At 34.2% G+C, this 19,693-nt stretch overlaps 1 protein-coding gene across 5 annotated transcripts in view; it reads right to left on the reverse strand.

Annotated features, from left to right (window-relative positions):
* FANCL (FA complementation group L) overlaps positions 1-19,693 on the reverse strand; it is a 79,088-nt gene that overhangs the window by 32,119 nt on the left and 27,276 nt on the right. For 4 of the 5 annotated variants that reach the window (XR_004443943.1, XM_033239119.1, XM_033239118.1 and 1 more), the window contains 2 exons: positions 7,545-7,641; positions 2,214-2,282 (listed from right to left, as the gene is read on the reverse strand). Coding sequence is in view for 4 of the 5 variants with exons in the window: in XM_033239119.1 (XP_033095010.1) it covers positions 2,214-2,282; positions 7,545-7,641 (166 nt within the window). In the remaining variant the exon portion in view is untranslated. The remainder of the gene's footprint in view (positions 1-2,213; positions 2,283-7,544; positions 7,642-19,693) is intronic. The other variant, XM_033239117.1, reaches the window with a different exon arrangement.

Here is a 19,693-nt window from a genome sequence, read left to right on the forward strand (position 1 = left end):
TGACAAAATATTAACATTTGTCAAATCTGAGTTGTGATAAAAGGTTGCTTAATTTATCTGTACTTTGCTAAGAATTTCAGTATATTCCACAAATAAAGATTGTATAGTACTCATTACTACTAGTTCTACATTTTCTTAGAGTTACTACAAAACAGAAAACTTGTATAACCCAATTAAACCTGAAACTTAAATTTGAATTAATATTACTAATATTTATTCCATGTTTATATGAATAAGGCACTGAGCATGTGGATATAATATTTAAAAGAAACTGCCTTCAAAGATTTTCCAGTCTAGTAGAGAGCCACTAACTAATTTTGTTAAATAGCAAAATAAAGTAAGTACTAAGCAATCTTTTTCTGGCATTGCAAACTTTTCCACAGACAAATGCCTGGGGAAACTTCTCGAATTATGTACATCTAAAACACAAAGAAACTCATAAACGGTGTATTTTTCAACCTTGGAATTGTGATAAATATTAAAGTATAATTTAGAAATAACACCTGGAAAGAGTAACACAACCTAGCTATATTTTCTCATGATCTCACTTAAAACATCAAGATTAAAATTCCAGAGCCAACAGGAAATGTATATTTTAAAAAAAGAGACATGGGTTTAATGAAAATTTTTTTAAAATAAAAAAAGAACACTATAAAATGTATGCATAATTCCAATTCTTTAATAGAAAAAAAATCAACATAGTATCTTACTTATTGCATACATCAAAACACCAAAAGCAAATTACAGGCTCTCTCTTCTCTATTTTGCTACATTTTCTCAACTTCCATTGTGGGGAGATTGGGACTTCAAAAAAAAACAAAAAAAAGAATATGAGAAAAATAATTTTTGGATAAATACAATATATAATTAAAATGGCATTTTGGCCTTGACAAGACTATTTAAATCCTGTTAGGCTTTTTATTTTTTACTAATTTCTTATATATTTACTTTACTCATGTATTTATATTTTAAAATACAAGCATAATTTTCTGCTTAAATCTAACCAAAATTTTATAGCCAAAATGAGTAGCCTCTATTTACAGAATATTTGTAAAATGTCACTAGAAATGTTTTTTCTCTTTGCCTAAGAATAAAAATGTTCTCTCCATTTTGCTATCAACTGCCACAATTTACTTGGTGAAAGAAGAACTATGTCCTAACTAATCACACTGTGCCACATCCTTAAAAATCACACACATGAAATGGTGATAGTACTACTGATAATCATACCTCCTTATATCTATATGTTATAGTTTACAACGCACTTCTATAAAACATTATCTTGCTAATATCATCAATGCAGTGTGAAATTCAACTGACAGAAGCAGCAGAATCTTCTGTATTCTTTACACAAAATACTGAATGTTCTAAAGCACAAAATAAGAGAATATAATCCGAGTTCAAAGATGAACTAAGGACAAATACTTTAAAACAATAAAAATGGAGTCGAATGGCAAGGTTTATGTTTTCAGTCATAATTCATTCTCCTCTGAAAAGGATTCTCTGATATGTAATCAACGTTAAAAGTTTTAGCAATATGAAAAATTTCATTCAACTTTTCAGTTACCATTCACTGCTTTCTACAGAGTTCTTTAGAATTTAAATTTAAAGGAAAATGTCTGTCAAAAGTGCTTCTGCATGTTTACTGAAAATGAAGCATAAATATCTACAGGCTGGATGGTGTGTGTGTGTGTGTATTTATGCGTGGGTGTGGGTGTGAGTGGGTGTGTGCGTGCGCATGCAGAGAGGGAGAAAGAAATGGACATTAATTGTAAGGATAAAAAGAAGCATTATAGAAGGTGTGTTTATAAATAAATGTGTAAGGAAAACTGACAAAAAAAAAGATTACTTCATAACCTATGAAGACTACCTGAGTAAAAAGAGTTACAGTTGGCCCTACCCACAGATTCCACATCTGCAGATTCAACCAACTGCAGATAGAAAATATTCAAAAATAAATAAATAACAATAAAACTATTTTAAAATACAGTATAATAACTACTTACATGGCATATGCATTGTATTAGGTATTATAATCTAGAGATAAAGTATACAGAAGATTGTGCACAGGCTATAAACAAAGTCTCATTTCATATAAGAGACTTGGGTATCCATGGATTTTGGTATTTACACAGGGTCCAAGAAACAATCCCCCATGGATACTCTGGGACAACTGTACTTTTTAATTACTTAAAACAAATTTAAGAATTTACCTGAGGTGTCCGGGAAGCAGAAAATGGAACAGGAAAATCCACAAAACAATCTGGTGATTCTGCAGGATACTATTTAAAAAGCATAAAATTAGACCATTTTTGCTTCTGTGTGTTAATATCACATGAAGTATTTTAGAAAAACTAGATATATTAGGGGCTGGGCGCGGTGGCTCACGTCTGTAATCCCAGCACTTTGCGAGGCCGAGGCGAGTGGATCATAAGGTCAGGAGATCAAGAAAAGGAAAAGGAAAAGGAAAGGAAAAGAAGGAAGGAGAAGGAGAAGGGGAAGGGAAAGGGAAAAGAAAAACTAGGTATATTAGGGGAAAACATATTATTGTAACTGCAAATGTATTACATATAATTATTTTTGCTCCACTTTCATAGTGATATTAAGAGCTTATTTATAGTCAACCTATGGAGGTGCAACTTTGGTGATTTGGAATTGCCAAAGCAATCAGTGTTGAGTAAAAGGTAATGAATTAAGTCAGTGTTGGATCAGCCGCTGAAGTTATAATTTGAGGAATGAACTAAACTGGATCTCTGTTTATCTTTAAAATAAGAGGTTAAATTAGTTGATATTTAATTTTCTTCTAGTCCTAAATTTAATTTCAAATAGCATCAGTCACTATTTAAATAGGCAGTATCAGTTAAAGGAATTAAGAAATACACAAAAATGAATACATAAAGCTGTCAATGTAAAAAACTGTTTCCTACATTAAAGATATTAATTTTAGCAAGAAGATAAAATATCTTCTGGCTTATTAAGAAAAAATAAAACATACTTTCTAGCAAGAAAAACCTTTGAAAGATTGGTAAATACAGAATTATTTCTTCAACTAGTCATACAAAAGTGGCAGTCATGAGGACAAACCAAATTTTTAAGTTAACAAAGGCAAAAGATAAAATTTCTTAAAATCAGTTTCCTTATTAGAGAATCATACTTAATGATTTCTCTATAATCCAATTCCAATTATTCAAAGTCACATGTAATTAAAAATACCCATTTCTTTCCATTAAAAAGCTAAAATGCACTGAAAGAAAATTAATTTTAGGAAAACTTTCATTTGACAAAATATTTAAAACAAGTTTTAGGCTTTCACTTTTTTCAGCCTCTTATTTTTCAGTACTCTGCTGGGTAAGCAAAAGGGAACAAAAAAATCACTATAGTATTTAACAAACACCTGAAATCAACACTTTCAAACATTTAGCTACAATGATCAGTTAGCTAAAAAGACTTATTATCAATATACACTCTGACTAATGGTATCTGGCTATGTAGAACTAAACACAAAGGCAAATATATAAGAAATCATATAAAAATATTCCAGTGATCTACTTCTGGGGGAAAAAAAAAGAAAGAAAAAAAGATCATGCTGAAATTAAAAGAGGAAGTTTCAAAAACATCAGATGATATACTTCAGAGTATCACTGCTGTAATCACTGGAGAAACAATTTGTACACCATATTTAAAAATCGTGATTATCTCAAAGTAAATGTAGACAAAGACCTCAGTTTTCTTTGGTTCCACCTCTGTTAATTAACTTGTACGATCTCGAACAAGTCATTTAATTTCTCCGGCTGCTTCACATGTAAAAATGACAAAACTCAACTGAAAGTGTACAAAATCTCTTTTCCCTCTAAAATGTCAGAATTCTTTAAAAATAATAATGTGCACTTGAAACCTCTATGGGTCAAAAATGGAAAATTCAGTTCATTTTGAGTTGCTGCTATTTATCTTGGTGATGCTGACAATGAACAATATCAACTCTCTAACTTAAATTATTCATCAATCTAGATAGAGAATTAATGAAATGTTTACTATATTTGGAGTAGATACACAAAGTAAAGTATTTGTGGCCCCATTAAGTACATACACAGCTCATTATGCTAAAAGAGTAAGATACTACCTTCAAGCAGGATTCAGAATAGTAAATGGTATCAGTGTACTGACATGGAAAGAGATCCACAAACAGTTAAACAAAAAAGCAAGTTATAGTAAATATATGATTCTACATCTATAAATGAGTGCAGTATGTAGTTTCTGAGATAATGACATCTTTCAAATATATTTTTATATTTGTAATACAATATGTATATATTAAATTAGACTGATCTTCATGCTAGTGGCTTTACTTCATATCTGAGTTAAATGAATACTTGTTATATGTGTTAATTACATTCATGTGCAAAATCAATTTTGTTTATATAACAAACTTCACATAATAGTACAGAACTTAAAAAGAACATTTATATAAGTCTGGATGATTTATCATAAATATTAAAATATAAACTAGCATACTAGATATTCATTTTCAGAATAGCTTCTGAATTATATTAACTACAATGTAGATGGACTACAATATAACAAAGTAACTTGATCAAAATTAAGATACTTTTCAATAGTAAGCTGTATAGGTATATATAAAACCACTGGCAACTAATTGTCAAAACTTTTACTTCCAAAAGTAATTTACAACAACAAAAGCTCCATATACAAGAATATTTACTGAAAAATACATATAGTATTTAATTATTTTCAAGTAAAACATAGTTCTCTAATTCTCATTTGCAGAAAATCAAATCAATAACTAAAAAAATACAATGATTACATATTAAGAATATATTTTTATCACACACAATATTTTTCAGACTCTATAGTATTAATATATTCTAAGACAAACTGTAACCAAGTCTGTTCTATGATTGGACTACCTAAGCAGTAAGGCTGACCCCCAAGTGAATATATACAAATTATAGCAGAGACGGAATGTTCACCCTCTGACACATATTTGTAGTTTGTTTTTCAAGTAGTAGTGATCTTGACCAAAGCTGAGGAAGCCCTGGGCTACTTCTTTTGTAAAGCAAAGGTAATTCAGTACAGAATGCATTGTAAGTATTGCATAAAAATATACCTATAAAAACCACAAAATTTATCTGGTTTACTTCTACTTATTTTTTATTTACATATATATTTTTAATAAAGGACATCTAGTCAAAATGTGTATTTGTTTTCTTTGTGAGTTTCTTGGAGATGGTGAGGGGAAGTGGTAGAATTGGGAGAGTATGTATTCCAGAATAAACAAAACGAATGCATTTATTTACTGTATATTAAAATAATCAAGTAATAGAAATAAAGGTTTGTGTATTTATGAAAAAAGTCTGCTTCGAGGTATGTTATTAATAAAAAATTCAGCATTCCACTTAAAACTTAGTTTGGATTAAGATTTTGCATCATATACTCTTAACAGACAGTTAATGTTTCAGCTATTAACGCAGTTGACTAACAATCCCAGGCCCGATTTCTTTTTTTCTTTTTTCCTAAAATTTTATTTTCCTAAAATATTTTTCAGTTAATATTCCTATATGTGGAGCTTTTGTTGTTGTATATTACTTTTGAAAGTAAAAGTTTTGACAATTAGTTGGTGGTGATTTTACATATACCTATACCTTTTTCCTAAAGAAAAAAAAGACATCCTGGTTTTCTTCAAATTTCCCCAGTGATTACTAGGTAAATGATTAATATGCTGAACTTGTTTATTCTACTTATTTGTCCAAATTCACAATCTAGAACTAACATTTTTTTCCTAAAAAAAAAAAAAAAAGAAATTGTCATATCTCAAAGACAACTGTGGTGTACATATAAAAGCTAAACTACATTGAGAAATAAAATTCAAATAAATCATACCAACATAAGATTCAGTTACATGCTTTTTTTTGTTTTTCCAAAACAGATTTTTTTTTTTTTTTGCCAAATTCTTTCCCAGCTTAAATAAAGCTCTCTCTTCTCTTTTGCGAGAGTATCCATAAAAGTGCTTCATAACTACAGATGTTGCAAAACTGACCCTGGAAAATATTCTCCAGAGAAATACTAAAAGCATCATCTTATCTACCTTGAAAAAGTATAGAAAAAAGCAGACAAAATGGACCACATTAAATTGTCACATCTTCACTCTGAATACTACCAATAAATGAACTAAATGTCATCAACTTGGATTAATAACCTTGTAGGTATAGTTAAAGGCAGCATAAATTTACAGCATCATCTTCTTAGGAAGTAGAAGAGCTTGTAAAAATGAGGACAGGATGTATTTAAAATCTTTAGTTTTGGTCTTCATAGAAAAATGGCTAATTTTATTAAGGTACAAAATATAAACAAATAGAGCTTTGAAGGAAATGACAGAACCCTTGCCACTGGCAACATGTGACCCTTCAGAAGGATAAAGGCAAACTTCTCTTAAAAAAAAAAAAGCACACCTTTACAAACTAAAAAAGAAAATAAAAATATTTTCAATTTAATAAAAATAATTATCTAACTTATTTTACAAATAACAAGATTTCCACCCCACTAATTTTTTCCAAATCACATATGGATCTTAAAATTAGATCTACACATTCTGTGTGTGAAAGAGATAATTAGTTATTTCTCAACCTGTCTGTTATAGAACCATTATAAGATATCAACTTTTCTGTGTCATCCAGTACAGCTTTATATATTAATTTTCTCTTGTGGAAAGCTTAAATGCCAGACACATTTTTAAAAAGGACAAACACAATTGATCTTTTCATCACTACAATCTTCTGAAAGAGTTGATTGATGACTCCTAGGAACAATAAAAAAAAAAAGTTGGACGTCCTGGTTTTCTTCAAATTCTCATGTTTCTCCAGTGATTACTAAGTAAATGATCAATATGCTGAACTTGTTTATTTTACTTATTTGTCCAAATTCACAATTTAGAACTAAAAAATAAAGATGAAACAACCATGTTTTGTGCCAATAAAATATGTGATTATGTATCACTATCCTATAAGGGATCTCTATAAACAGAGGCATAACCTCTGCAAATTCTTAAAATACTTAAGTCAAAAAAACCCCAGCCAAAGCAAACAAACTATAAAAAAGTATGCATATATGTTGTCTGTGTTAGGGAGTGGGAATCATAGGTAAGAATAAGAACTACAAAAGAAATTTATACTAACAGTTGAATGCAAAAGATTTTCTCAGTACAACTTGGGATAGTGGAAGTGTCCACTGTCTTCTACACAGGATGTTACAAAATTAACATCATGGTACTCTGAGGCTATAAAATTGTATTGTAATATTTGTCATAAAGTCTGTATTTTGATCAAATTTGGACTAAAATATGACATGAAACTGTCTAGGTTTTTGGAAACGTGGTGAATAAATTCTTTGAGGCTTTCCAAAATCAATGTTTTAAAGCATGACATATGTATTTTTAGATGCAACTAGCACTTCTTTACATTGAGAGCATTCACAGAGTTCATTTCACAAAGTATTTCCTGATCACAATAACAGTTTAACGAGGCACATACCTTTGCCTTCAACTTGAGAGTTATTAAATGCTCTCTACCAGAAGCATCTTCTGCTTTTAACTTGATGGTACTGAAGCAGGTATCCACATACACAAGTCTGGTGAGCAGAGAAGAAAAAAAAATGATCACACCGGGGAGAGCTGGAGAGGGGAACTGGAGAAGGCAGAATTTGAAATGAAAATATTTGCTATATTCCTATTAATCCATTATAAAAATTAATCAGAAGAATTTCTGCATGCCAACCCTTTCTGCTGCTATAGATTTACTGCCGTTCATACACCAGCCTAGCACTTAATGCAGTCATATATCTCTGGATTATTTACAATGTGTGTCAAGGCTCATGCTGTGGTCAGTGAGCACTATGTTTCAGTTTTCCATCACTGGAACCTTTGGCACACACAGCATGTTCCTGTCAGCCTCTACTTATGTACACATTAAACTTCCTGTCAAACTCTTTGATCCATTTCTGTAGTTTCATACAGTATGAGACTTTTATGCTTCCTTTTTCTCCTCAATGAATTTCTCCTATATTATCAATAATGTTACCGTACAAAAATCTAGCTGATACTTGTTCATATACTCAAATTGATCCTCTAAGGAAAATGCTGTATGAGCACAGGTACAGCCTGGTCTCCTAACAATAAATTTTCTTTTTGCACAGCATATAGCTTCTGACACTTAACCTATGCATGTATTCAAGATGACTAATATTCTAAACATACAGCACAAGCACAACTGTTTTGGCTTTAAGTTACTCTAAATGCATGAATTTTCTACAATGAAAACCAATACCCTTTGAAATATATCATTCCGTAAAAATACCGTCCCTTGAGGAGCATAAACTACTGCCAAAAAGGTTCAAATTTAGCAGTATATTTACTACTGAACTGGGCATATGGATATTTTTGACATTTTTACAATACTATTTTCTTGTAGAGGTAAAAAGTAGTCGACCGGGCGCAGTGGCTCATGCCTATAATCCCAGCACTTTGGGAGGCCGAGGCAGGCAGATCACCTGAGATCGGGAGATCGAGACCAGCCTGACCAACAAAAAGAAACCCCATCTCTACTAAAAATACAAAACTAGCCAGCCGTGGTGGCACAGACCTATAATCCTAGCTACTAGGGAGGCTGAGGAAAGAGAATCGCTTGAACCCAGGAGGCGGAGGTTGTGGTGAGTCCAGATCGCGCCATTGTACTCCAGCCTGGGCAACAAGAGTGAATGAAACTCTATCTCAAAAAAAAAAAAAAAAAAAAAGATAAAAAGCAGTCTAAGAGCATTGCAAAACTTACCACCCAGGCTGACACTAAGACCCATAGGCGTTCAGAATATAAGCCTCCTATCTTAGGAAATATATTTTTTAATATCACTATATGTCATTTAGATACTGACCAGGTACTATATGATGATAAAATGGGCTAATTTCAAGAAATGTACAACGAAGTTGTGAAACACTGTAATGAAAATATATCTAACTCTGAAGATATCTATCTTCAATAACAGAATGGAAATTTTATCCCAATCTGTAAAAACTCTAGGGTCTTAGAAAACAAAACTATTCTAGAAAGTGTTTTATACACATAAAAATAACAATGAGTATATTTTCTTTCAGCTGTATCTGTAAACGCTTCACCTCCAAAAAAAATTAGCATGAGTCTTTATCACATGTTTTACCATATGTCTCTAAAGTTCAGATATATCAATACCAGACTCTTAAAACTTCCACACTTCAGATTCAAGATGTTAAGCACATGCATTTATATTCTCTACTTCCTAAAAAATAATCATTTAAAAAAATTAATGTTTCAAAGGTATAAACCTACAGTTACAAAAAAAAAAAAAAAGAAGGAATAGTATTAATTAAAGCAAATTTTCAACAACTTTTAGGAAAATGTAGAGTAGTTAAAAGAGCACTGGCTGACAAAACAGAAAAGAAGGGAGAGAACAAGGACTCCAGGCAGAAACAGCTTGCAAAAATGCAGTGTTCAGGATAGACAGTATGACTGACATACTGGCAGAAATTACAGGAATTTTTAAGTGCATGATAAAAGGGGGAAGAAGAAATTTTAAACCAAATTATCAACAATAAAACTGCGTTAAAAAATTGTAATTACTCTGCCACTAACTTTTCAGTTAAAAATATTTATGTAGTAGTAAAAAATTAAACTGTTACTAGTTACGATTTTTAGAATCCAGGAATACACAAAGCTAAAAGACTTAATTATAGTTATAGAGACTAATGTAAATATATTTGACTACTGCAATTTAAAATGAAGAACTGACAAAAATTGGGAAATAGAAATGGGAAAGATACCAGAATGGAAAATTAGAAACAATAAAATCTGTAATTACTAATTTGAAAGTCAAGAGACACCATCTTTAATTGAATGGATGTAAAAGAGGTTTAAGAAACAGTAAAGCTATGGAAAAATAAAAAAAAAAAGAAAAGAGAAATAATACATTAGCTAAATTCTTTTTCATTATAGTAATCAGTTCATAATTCCTAAAAAATAAAGAAATATTGCATGTAGACAGATTATTTTGAAACATGGAAGTTGTAAACATGAATATTTCAAAGTATTTGTCTCAAAGAATAAGACTGGGGATAGAAAATGAAATGGGAGACTGCTTTTCATTACAAGCCTTAAACAGTTCATAACCATGATGAATATATACAGAGGGAGAGAGAAGGCGTGCACGTTTAAGATGGGTGGAAGAAAAAACTAAACCACCACCTACTACTTTCTGTACTTCACATTGTTGCTCACCTTCACAATGTTTAAAATCATTTCTTAACATCTATAAAATAACACAGAAATAAAAGCTCTTTACTTCTTTGTAATCACATAACATAAAATTATCATCATCCCACAACGTAAGTCAGAGAGGTAATACATTACAGAAAAAGTGCCACACTCAAAAATATGGCCTGTAAGCCAAATTGGCCATGAGGTAGATTTTGTTAAACTTTAAGATGTAATTTAAATAAAGCAGTAAAAAACATTTATAATTCCAGGTTAATATCAGCATGGCCATTTAAAATTAAGGTACATTTTACCCAGCGTGCTTCTTGGTCACTTTGTCTGGGGGATGGAAAGAAACCTTGCTGTGATTATTAATAGATTTGAGTATATGTGACCTTGATTGTCAACTGCCCTCTGGTATTTAACTCAACTTCTCCAGTTTGGTAACAGAATCCCTGCCCCCAACTAACTCCCAACAAAACCAAGTTTTAGCAGGATCCACTTTACCCAGCTAGTGACTTGTCCTAGCTGCCCTCGCAGGGAGGTGTTGGCATATAACTACATTTCGGCCAGTGGACTACAAGCAGAAGTGATGTGTGCTTTTGGAGGATCATTTATAACAGAACTATGCTATCCTCTCTTCCCTCCTCTTATTCTCCTTTCCTGTAGACTAGAATTTGGACAGGCCAATAGGAGCTAGCAAAGATCATGAGGACAGGAACAACACTCTATAAAGCACTAACCAACAAAACACTCTGTGATGATGGAGGTATGAGATATCTGCACTGTTTAAAATGGTAGCCACCAGTCACGTGTCTATCACAGACTTAAAATGTGGCTACTGGGTTTTTTTATTTAAGTTAATTTAAATGTAAATGTCAATGACGCACGTGGCTACTGAACAATGCAGTCACAACGGATGGTTGAGAAACAAAAGAAAACCTGGATTCTTGAATGTCCTTGTGGAACAAAGGCACCAACCCACTCTTGACCATCTGCCTACCTCTGAATTGTTACATGAGAGATGAATAAAATTCTACCTTGTTTCAACTACTGAGGATTTACATTTCTCTTTGTTAATAGCAGCCTAGCATATGATATAACTAATAGAGACTATTTATATCAATTTATGACAGAAAAAAGTATCTTGGTGTTTGGTGTATGGACGAGATCTTAAAGGAAAAAAAAGTGATAAACTCTTACAAGTGATATCAAATCAGTTTGCCTAAGAAAATCTATTTCATGTCAGGCACAGTGACTCATGCCTATAATCCCAGCACTTTGGGAAGCTGAGGGAACACTCGAGCCCAAGAGTTCAAGACCAGCCTGGGCGACACAGCAAGACCTCATCTTTACAAAAAAATTTTTTTAAACTAACTCATCATGGTGGCATGCACCTGTAGTTCCAGCTATTCAGGAGGCTGAGGCAGAAGGATTGCTTGATCCCAAAAGTTTGAGGCTGCACTGAGCTAGGATGGCATCACTGCACTCTGACCTTGGTAAAAGAGAGAGACCATGTCACTAAATGTTTTTTAAGTCTATTTTAAGTTGGACATCTCACTTTAGACAACAGGGAATAAATAACTTTTATTCATTTAAATAAAATATAAATCATTCAAATAATGATTTAGGAAACTATCCAGTGGAAAGCTCAAACTTTTAAATAAAATGCTAGCAAAAAGCCCACAAAATAAGAATTAAGATTTGTATTTAAAAGGAGTTTAGATGTTATCACTAAGTTAAGCATATTCTAAAATTGACAAAGAAAATATAAAACTGAAGTATAAAATCTAAAGAAATATTTTACTTTTGGCACTCCACTTTGTATTTATCATTTGCTATACTTCTTTATAAAATAGCTTTTTAAACATTTAAAATATTTGTTAATAATAAAGCTTCAGGGATGTTTTGTTGTTGTCCCTGTTAATAGCAGAATGTTATCAAGTATAACAAAGCAGAAGAAATGTGTTTTATAGCTCTTAAAATACTACACTTATATTGACCAAGAGTTTAAGTTATTTAGCTTTTATTTTCTTTAGCCAACTAGATGCATTTAAGTAGTATTAACATCAACAGGCAGACTGCTTCAAAAGACAGACCGAAGACCTTCGTGTTTTAATAAAGCATCCAAGTTTCCATTTTTATTGCCACTCTCAAGTTTAAGCATTAACTACTTCATATCTAGATTACTAGAAACAATCTTCCTAATGGGTGTCTTTACTTCCTCTCTGTACATCAATCCATTCTGCCTTCTGTGTCTAGATTAATCTTCCTAAATACCTGTTTAATCATATCAATCCCTTGCTCAAAAATATTCAATGAGTCCCTACCACCTGCACATAGAGAATCATTAGCCTAGCAGTCAAGACCCCTCAGATTAGCCCTAATATGTTAATCCCCTTACGTGAGCAACTGATGTACTCCAAAGTCAAAAAATAAATTGCACATTTCTATTGCTACAACCTTGCCTTCACCATTCCTTCCCTTCGAAGGCTCTGTATATTCCTTCAAAGCTTATCCCAACATTCATTTTCTCTAAGAATACTCCTAAATTATTTGTAGCCCAAAATACTTCAAATTTCTCCAAACTCACATTGCTCCTTTTCATGTAAGTTTTAGCTTGCCAAGCACATAATAAACTTTTTAATAATATGAAAGTTTTATATTTCTATGTATGTGTCAGTATACCATGTTCTATGTATACATGAAAATGCAGAAGATGTTGTCAGACTGGTTCACGTTTAGTGAATCATGTGTAAGTTTTAAATAATAGCTGAATGCAAACTGTTTTAATTAAATACTGTAAACATATTACCAACCTATAAAAACATGATTTCTTTTTACTACTAGATAATTTGCAGTTATTCAATGACACGGATTTATGTATGAAGAAAAATCATCCTATTTATAAAGGTTTTCAGTTTAATGTCTATGCTCTTATGTTTTACACAACCAAAATTATCATTATTGGTTGTAATTAAGTCATAACACTAATTAAGTACTATAAAATTCAGACACAGTCTGACACTGTTAGTTGAACTAGTATCTCAACAACCTGATACACCTACTTTACACTAGGAACTGTATGAGTCACATAACATGCCACTTTGAAATCTTTATTATTAGGTATTATTAGCTTCCTTTAAAAAATGAAAAAATGTGACTTAAAGAGATTAAGTTTGCCCAAGATCACACAGCAGATAAGCCAGAATTAAAGCTCTGGTATAATTATTGGAATGAATTTAGTATGAACAAGAAATCTCCATTTCCCCAATATGTTATAACTCTTCAAAGTGCATTAACAATTATACAAAATATCACCATTAATCAGCTTCTAAGATAGTGGGCTTAATCAAAAACCTAACGATATATGGTGACAATCTCCCAGTTTGCACATCAGATTTAATTAAACTCAGTTAGCTCTTTCCCAAGACAAACTTGAAAAGTACAACTAGTTGAATGGTACTCACTCTAAATGATAAATAATATATGTTGTCTAAAAAGGACAAAAGTATCAGCACATTTCTACTAGAACCATTTAACTTCTGAATTATCTAGGGACATATGATTATTAAAATAAATGTATCTTACAAAGTGTATTAGTCTGTTTTCATGCTGCTAAGACATACCCAAGACTTGGCAATTTACAAAAGAAAGAGGCTTAATTGGACTCACAGTTCCATGTGGCTGGGGAACGCTCACAATCATGGTGTAATGCAAGGAGGAACAAGTCCCGTCTTACATGGATGGCAGCAAAGACAGAATGAGGAAGACGCAAAAGCAGAAACCCCTAATAAAACCATCACATCTTGTGACACTTACTCATTACCACGAGAACAGTATGGGGGAACCCCTCATGATTAAATTATCACCCACTGGGTTCCTCCCACAATACATGAGAACTGTGGGAGTACAATTCAAGATAAGACTTGGGTGGGGACACAGAGCCAAACCATATCATTCCACCCCTGACCCCTCCCCAAATGTCCTCACATTTCAAAACCAATCGTGCCTTCCAAACAGCCCCCCAAAGTCTTAACTCATTTCATCATTAACTCAAAAGTCCACAGTCCAAAGTCTTATCTAAGACAAGGTAAGTCTCTTCCACCAATGAGTCTATAAAATCAAAAGCAAGTTAGTTACTTCCTAGATACAAGAGGGGTATAGGCATTGGATAAATACAGCCATTCCAAATGGGAGGAATTGGCCAAAACAAAGGAGCTACAGGCCCCATGCAAGTCCAAAATTCAGCAGGGCAGTCAAATCTTAAAGCTCCAAAGTGATCTCCTTTGACTCCATGTCTCACATCCAGGTCACACTGATGCAAGAGTTGATGCAAGAGTTGAGTTCCCATAGCCTTGGGCAGCTCCACCCCTGTGATTTTGCAGGGTATGGCACCCCTGCCCTGGCTGAGTTCAAGGGCTGGCACTGAGTGCCTGTAGTTTTTCCAGGCACAATGTGCAAGCTGTCAGCGGATATACCATTCTGGGGTCTGGAATATGGTGGCCCTCTTCTCACAGCTCCACTAGGCAGTGCCTCAGTAGGGACTGTGTGTGGGGGTTCCAATCCCACATTTCCCTTCCACATCGTCCTAACAGAGGTTCTCCATGAGGGCCCCACCCCTGCAGCAAACTTCTGCCTGGCATCCAGGCATTTCCATACATCTTCTGAAACCTAGGCAGAGGTTTCCAAACCTCAATTCTGGACGTCTGTGCAACCACAGGCTCAACACCACGTGGAAGTTGCTAAGGCTTGGGGTTTGCATCATCTGCAGCCATGGCCCAAGCTCTACATTGGCCTCTTTCAGCCACAGCTAGAGCAGCTGGAATGCAGGGCACCAAGTCCCTAGGCTACACTCAGCTCTAACACCCTGGGCCCACTTTTCCCTCCTAGGCCTCGGTGCCTGTGATGTGGGGGGGGGGCGGCTGCCGTGAAGACCTTTGGCATGCCCTGGAGACATTTAGACATTTTCCCCATTGTCTTGGGGATTAACACTTGGCTCCTTGTTACTTATGCAAATTTCTGCAACTGGCTTGAATTTCTGCTCAGAAAACAGGATTTTCTTTTCTAGCACATTGTCAGGCTGCAAATTTTTCAAACTTTTATGCTCTGTTTCCCTTTTAAAACTAAATGCTTTTAACAGCACCCAAGTCACCTCTTAAAAGTTTTACTGCTTAGAAATTTCTTCCACCAGATACCCTAAATCATCTCTCTCAAGTTCAAAGTTCCACAAATCCCTAGGGCAGGGGCAAAATGCCACCAGTCTCTTTGCTAAAACATAACAAGAGTAACCTTTGCTCCAGTTCCCAGTAAGTTCCTCATCTCCATCTGAGACCACCTTAGTCTGGACCTTACTGTCCATATCACTATCAGCATTTTTGGCAAAGTCATTCAACAAGTCTCTAGCAAGTTCCAAACTCTCCCACATTTTCCTATCTTCTGAGCCTTCCAAACTGTTCCAACCTCTGCCTACTACCCAGTTCCAAAGTCGCTTCCACATTTTCAGGTACTTTCTCAGCAGTGCCTCACTCTACTGGTACTGATTTACTGTATTAGTCTGTTTTCATGCTGCTGTCAAAGATGTACCCAAGACTGGGCAATTTACAAAAGAAAGAGGTTTAATTGGACTTAACAGTTCCACATGGCTGGGGAAGCCTCACAATCGTGGTGAAAGGCAAGGAGGAGCAAGTCCTGTCTTACATGGATGGCAGCAGACAAAGAGAGAATGAGGAAAATGCAAAACCAGAAACCCCTGATAAAACCATCAGATCTCCTGAGACTTATTTATTCTCATGAGAACAGTATGGGGGAAACTGCCCCCATGATTAAATTATCTTCTGCTGGGTCCCTCCTGCAACACATGGGAATTGTGGGAGTACAATGCAAGATGAGATTTGGGTGGGGACACGGGGAACACAGAACCAAACCATATCATAAAGTGATATGCATTTCTCTCAAACTGGGACATTTTTGAGACTGACAGGGGCCAAGATAAAAAGAATAAATTAGGGCTGTCCTAGGCAAAATGGGAGGCATGATAAGCTACTTAAAGCAAAAGTATTTGGTACTTTCAACTCTAGGATACTCTTAATACCAAACAGAAAATCTTGTTAAATACAAAGGACTGTTTAATTCTTATTTTTTTAATAGGCCATTCTGTAAAACAACATGGTCAGAAGTTAACAGAAACCCACCAAGACATCATTTTGTATCACTTACCTTTGTGAGTCAGTGTTATACCCAAAATAACCCAGACCTGTCATACCATCTTCATCTTAACCTTTGGGGAAGTTGCTATTTTGACTGTGTTTTTATAGAACTTGAAACAAGAACAGAAATTATAACAATAGCAATCAAACTTAAGGTCAGCCACTCATTCTCAATATTATTTCCATATTTCTTTCTAAGGAAAGAAAGGGAAGCTTTGATCTTATTTTAAATATTTATTTTTCTTTTCCAACTTAGAATTTTTATAACATCTAATCTTATAGAGTTGATTAGAAATGTCAAACATGTAACTAAAAAACACAGTAAGGCCAGCATTACCTAACAAGGATTTTTCTTTATCAGATTTTATGATTATACTGACAAATCTACAAGATTATTACTTAGAATGTAAGGAAAATATAGACTTATTGACAGAGTCTAGAAATCATTAAGATTCTGAAAATACATTTAAATCAATCTGTCAATGTGTGTCATTTCAAAAGATATTTTAAATTAAGATTTTAGTCAGCTCCTCAGGCAGGGCCTTGAACAGTAGAAATTCTAGTATGTGGACAGCACAGTTCAGGTCTCAGCTTTAGACAAGCAGGTTCTGAAACCCAATTTTATCAGTGTATCTGTGTACCAGAGCTAGTTTAAGAATTAAGTCATAAAAATAAAGTTGATAGGTTTTGTCACTCTACCAGACAGTAAAGGATTAACACTAACAGAATTATCTTCTTTGGCTTCTCACAATCCATACACACCACTTCTCTTATGCTAACACATTATTTTTAAACAGTATAAAACAAATGATTAAGTAACAGCAGCTAAATCAAAAGTAATTTATCCATCCTAGGCCAGGCATAGCAGCTCACATCTGTTAATCCCAGCATTTTGGGAGGCTGAGACAGGAGAATCATTTGAGCCCAGGAGTGTGAGACTAGCCTGGGCAATACAGTAAAACCTCATCTCTAAAAAAAGAAAAAAAAGGCAGGGGGGGAGGGAAAAAAAGTCATTCATCCACCTTAGTAACAGATTTTGAAACTCTCCAAGGGTGTGTTAATTTTGCAAATCGTCCATTTTATTCGCGGTAAGATACTTTTTATTAGTTTCACCCTCAATGTGTGACTATCTCCAAGTAGTTGGGGAGAATTTATTAAAGGCTACATTAAAGGCTCCATATCGGAGCCACCCTATGGGACAACTCCAGGGAGCATCATTCACACAGAATGCCTGAGCGGTGTTATGTACCCAGCCCTGTCTACATACACTTGTTTTATAGAAAAATTTGGAAATAAAAATATTTATCTTAAAATTTGTCCTGAGAAATTAAATAAGAATACATGAAGCACCTAGCACAGTCAGTGGCACACAACAGAAACTTCATAAACGACAGTCTCTGTATGTAACAATCTTAGTGAAAATAGGAGGCAATAATATTGTGATAAATGACATATGGTAGAGAGACATTCATATCCTCATTTTTGGTTTTCATCTATTATCAAAGTTAGAAATCTATTCCTTTTTCTCCTACATTAGAACAATGGGTATAATACAAAGCAAAAGACAATACTTTCTATTTAGCTCACAAAACACTCCATAAAATATTTTATATACTTGCATTATTTCTCTTAAAACTCTCAAGAATCCTATAATTACACTCTACCCTTCTTATTGTGGTCATAATTCAGTACTATGATCATCTACCTAAATTCTGACTCTTCCACTAGACACAAGTTCCATGAGGAATCTTTGTTGTTGTTCTTGTTGACAGGGTCGCACTGTCACCTAGACTGACGTGCAGTGGTGTGATCTCAGCTCCCTGCAGCCTCGACCCACCCAGGCTCCGCCACCTCAGCCTCCCAAGTAGCTAGGACTACAGATGCATACCACCACGCCTGGCTCATTCATTCATTCATTCATTCATTTATTTCTGTATTTTGTAGACATGGGGTTTCACCATGTTGCCCAGGTTGGTCTCAAATGCCTGAGCTCAAGTGATCTGCCCCACCTCAGCCTCCCAAAGCACTGGGATTACAGGCGTAAGCCACCACACCTGGCCCATGAGGAATTTTAAGTCTTGCCTTATGTATCCTTTCTGCCTTATATTATAGAAGTCCATACATATTATTAGCTGGGTAAAAAAATGAGTGATTAAAAAATCTCATATCACATCCTTAATGCTTTAACTGATTTTTGTTATTGGACTTCTCTCAACAATGTCAGATCCACTAGGTAGACTGCCTCAAACTCACTATCTCAATACAACAGAAATAAAACTGTCCTCTGTCCTTGCCAAACCCTTTCTACATTTCCAACTATGCTCTAAAAACCAAATATTAACATTAAGCATCTGAAAATAAGTCAAAATAATATTTCTTTATTCCATCAATCTATACCTAAAGAATGACTAGGTCCATGACATCAATGTCTCAAAACTAATCACAACCTCAGTGGGAACTGCTGCTAGTCCATCTCAACTTTTTGCTTGTCTTCCCTGTCTCTCCTCAGCATTGTTAAGCTTAATTTTATTTAAAAGCCTCCAACCATCCCAAATCCTACTCAAGACTAAGGTCTTAACAAATAAAGCCTGATCTCATTAATAAATATCAACCAGTCTTCAATGTCATAATATAGTACTCTTAAAATTATATGTAACATCTATTTCTGGCCTAAATGGAATAGCTTGCTAAAGACCAACACTTCTACTACAGTGAACAACTAAAGTAGGCTGATAAAAGGAAAACGGGGGAAAAAAAATTGAAAGCATCAAAGAATTGCTAAACTGACCAGGCCCTGAAGGGCCAAAGTCCTAAAGAAGAGGGAACAGAAGTAAAGTAAGCCAACATTCTGAAGCCATTTTCCTCAACATATTTATCAATTCTGGCACAGGGCAAGAGAAGGATCTGGGCAAAGAGCCCAGAGAAAGAGCTGCTATTAAGTGGCAAAAAAAAAAAAGCAGCACTTCTGCCAATCTCTTGAGGATAGAGAGATAAAAATAACAGACTTGAAAGGCCAGAATCTGGGGAAAGGTAGGTCCAGAACCTGGCCTAACATTCTGCCAATATTCCCTCAAAACTTCTGATAAATCCTTAAACTGTAGGGAATAACAAGATAAAAAGTCAAGCAGAAAGGCAATGAAAAACAAGATTATTTAGAAATCTCATAATACAAGGAGAAATTAATTGGAATTCAGG

This window comes from Trachypithecus francoisi, unplaced genomic scaffold (genome assembly GCF_009764315.1).
Source record: "Trachypithecus francoisi isolate TF-2019V2 unplaced genomic scaffold, Tfra_2.0 Lachesis_group17, whole genome shotgun sequence".
NCBI classification, from domain to species: Eukaryota; Metazoa; Chordata; class Mammalia; order Primates; family Cercopithecidae; genus Trachypithecus; species Trachypithecus francoisi.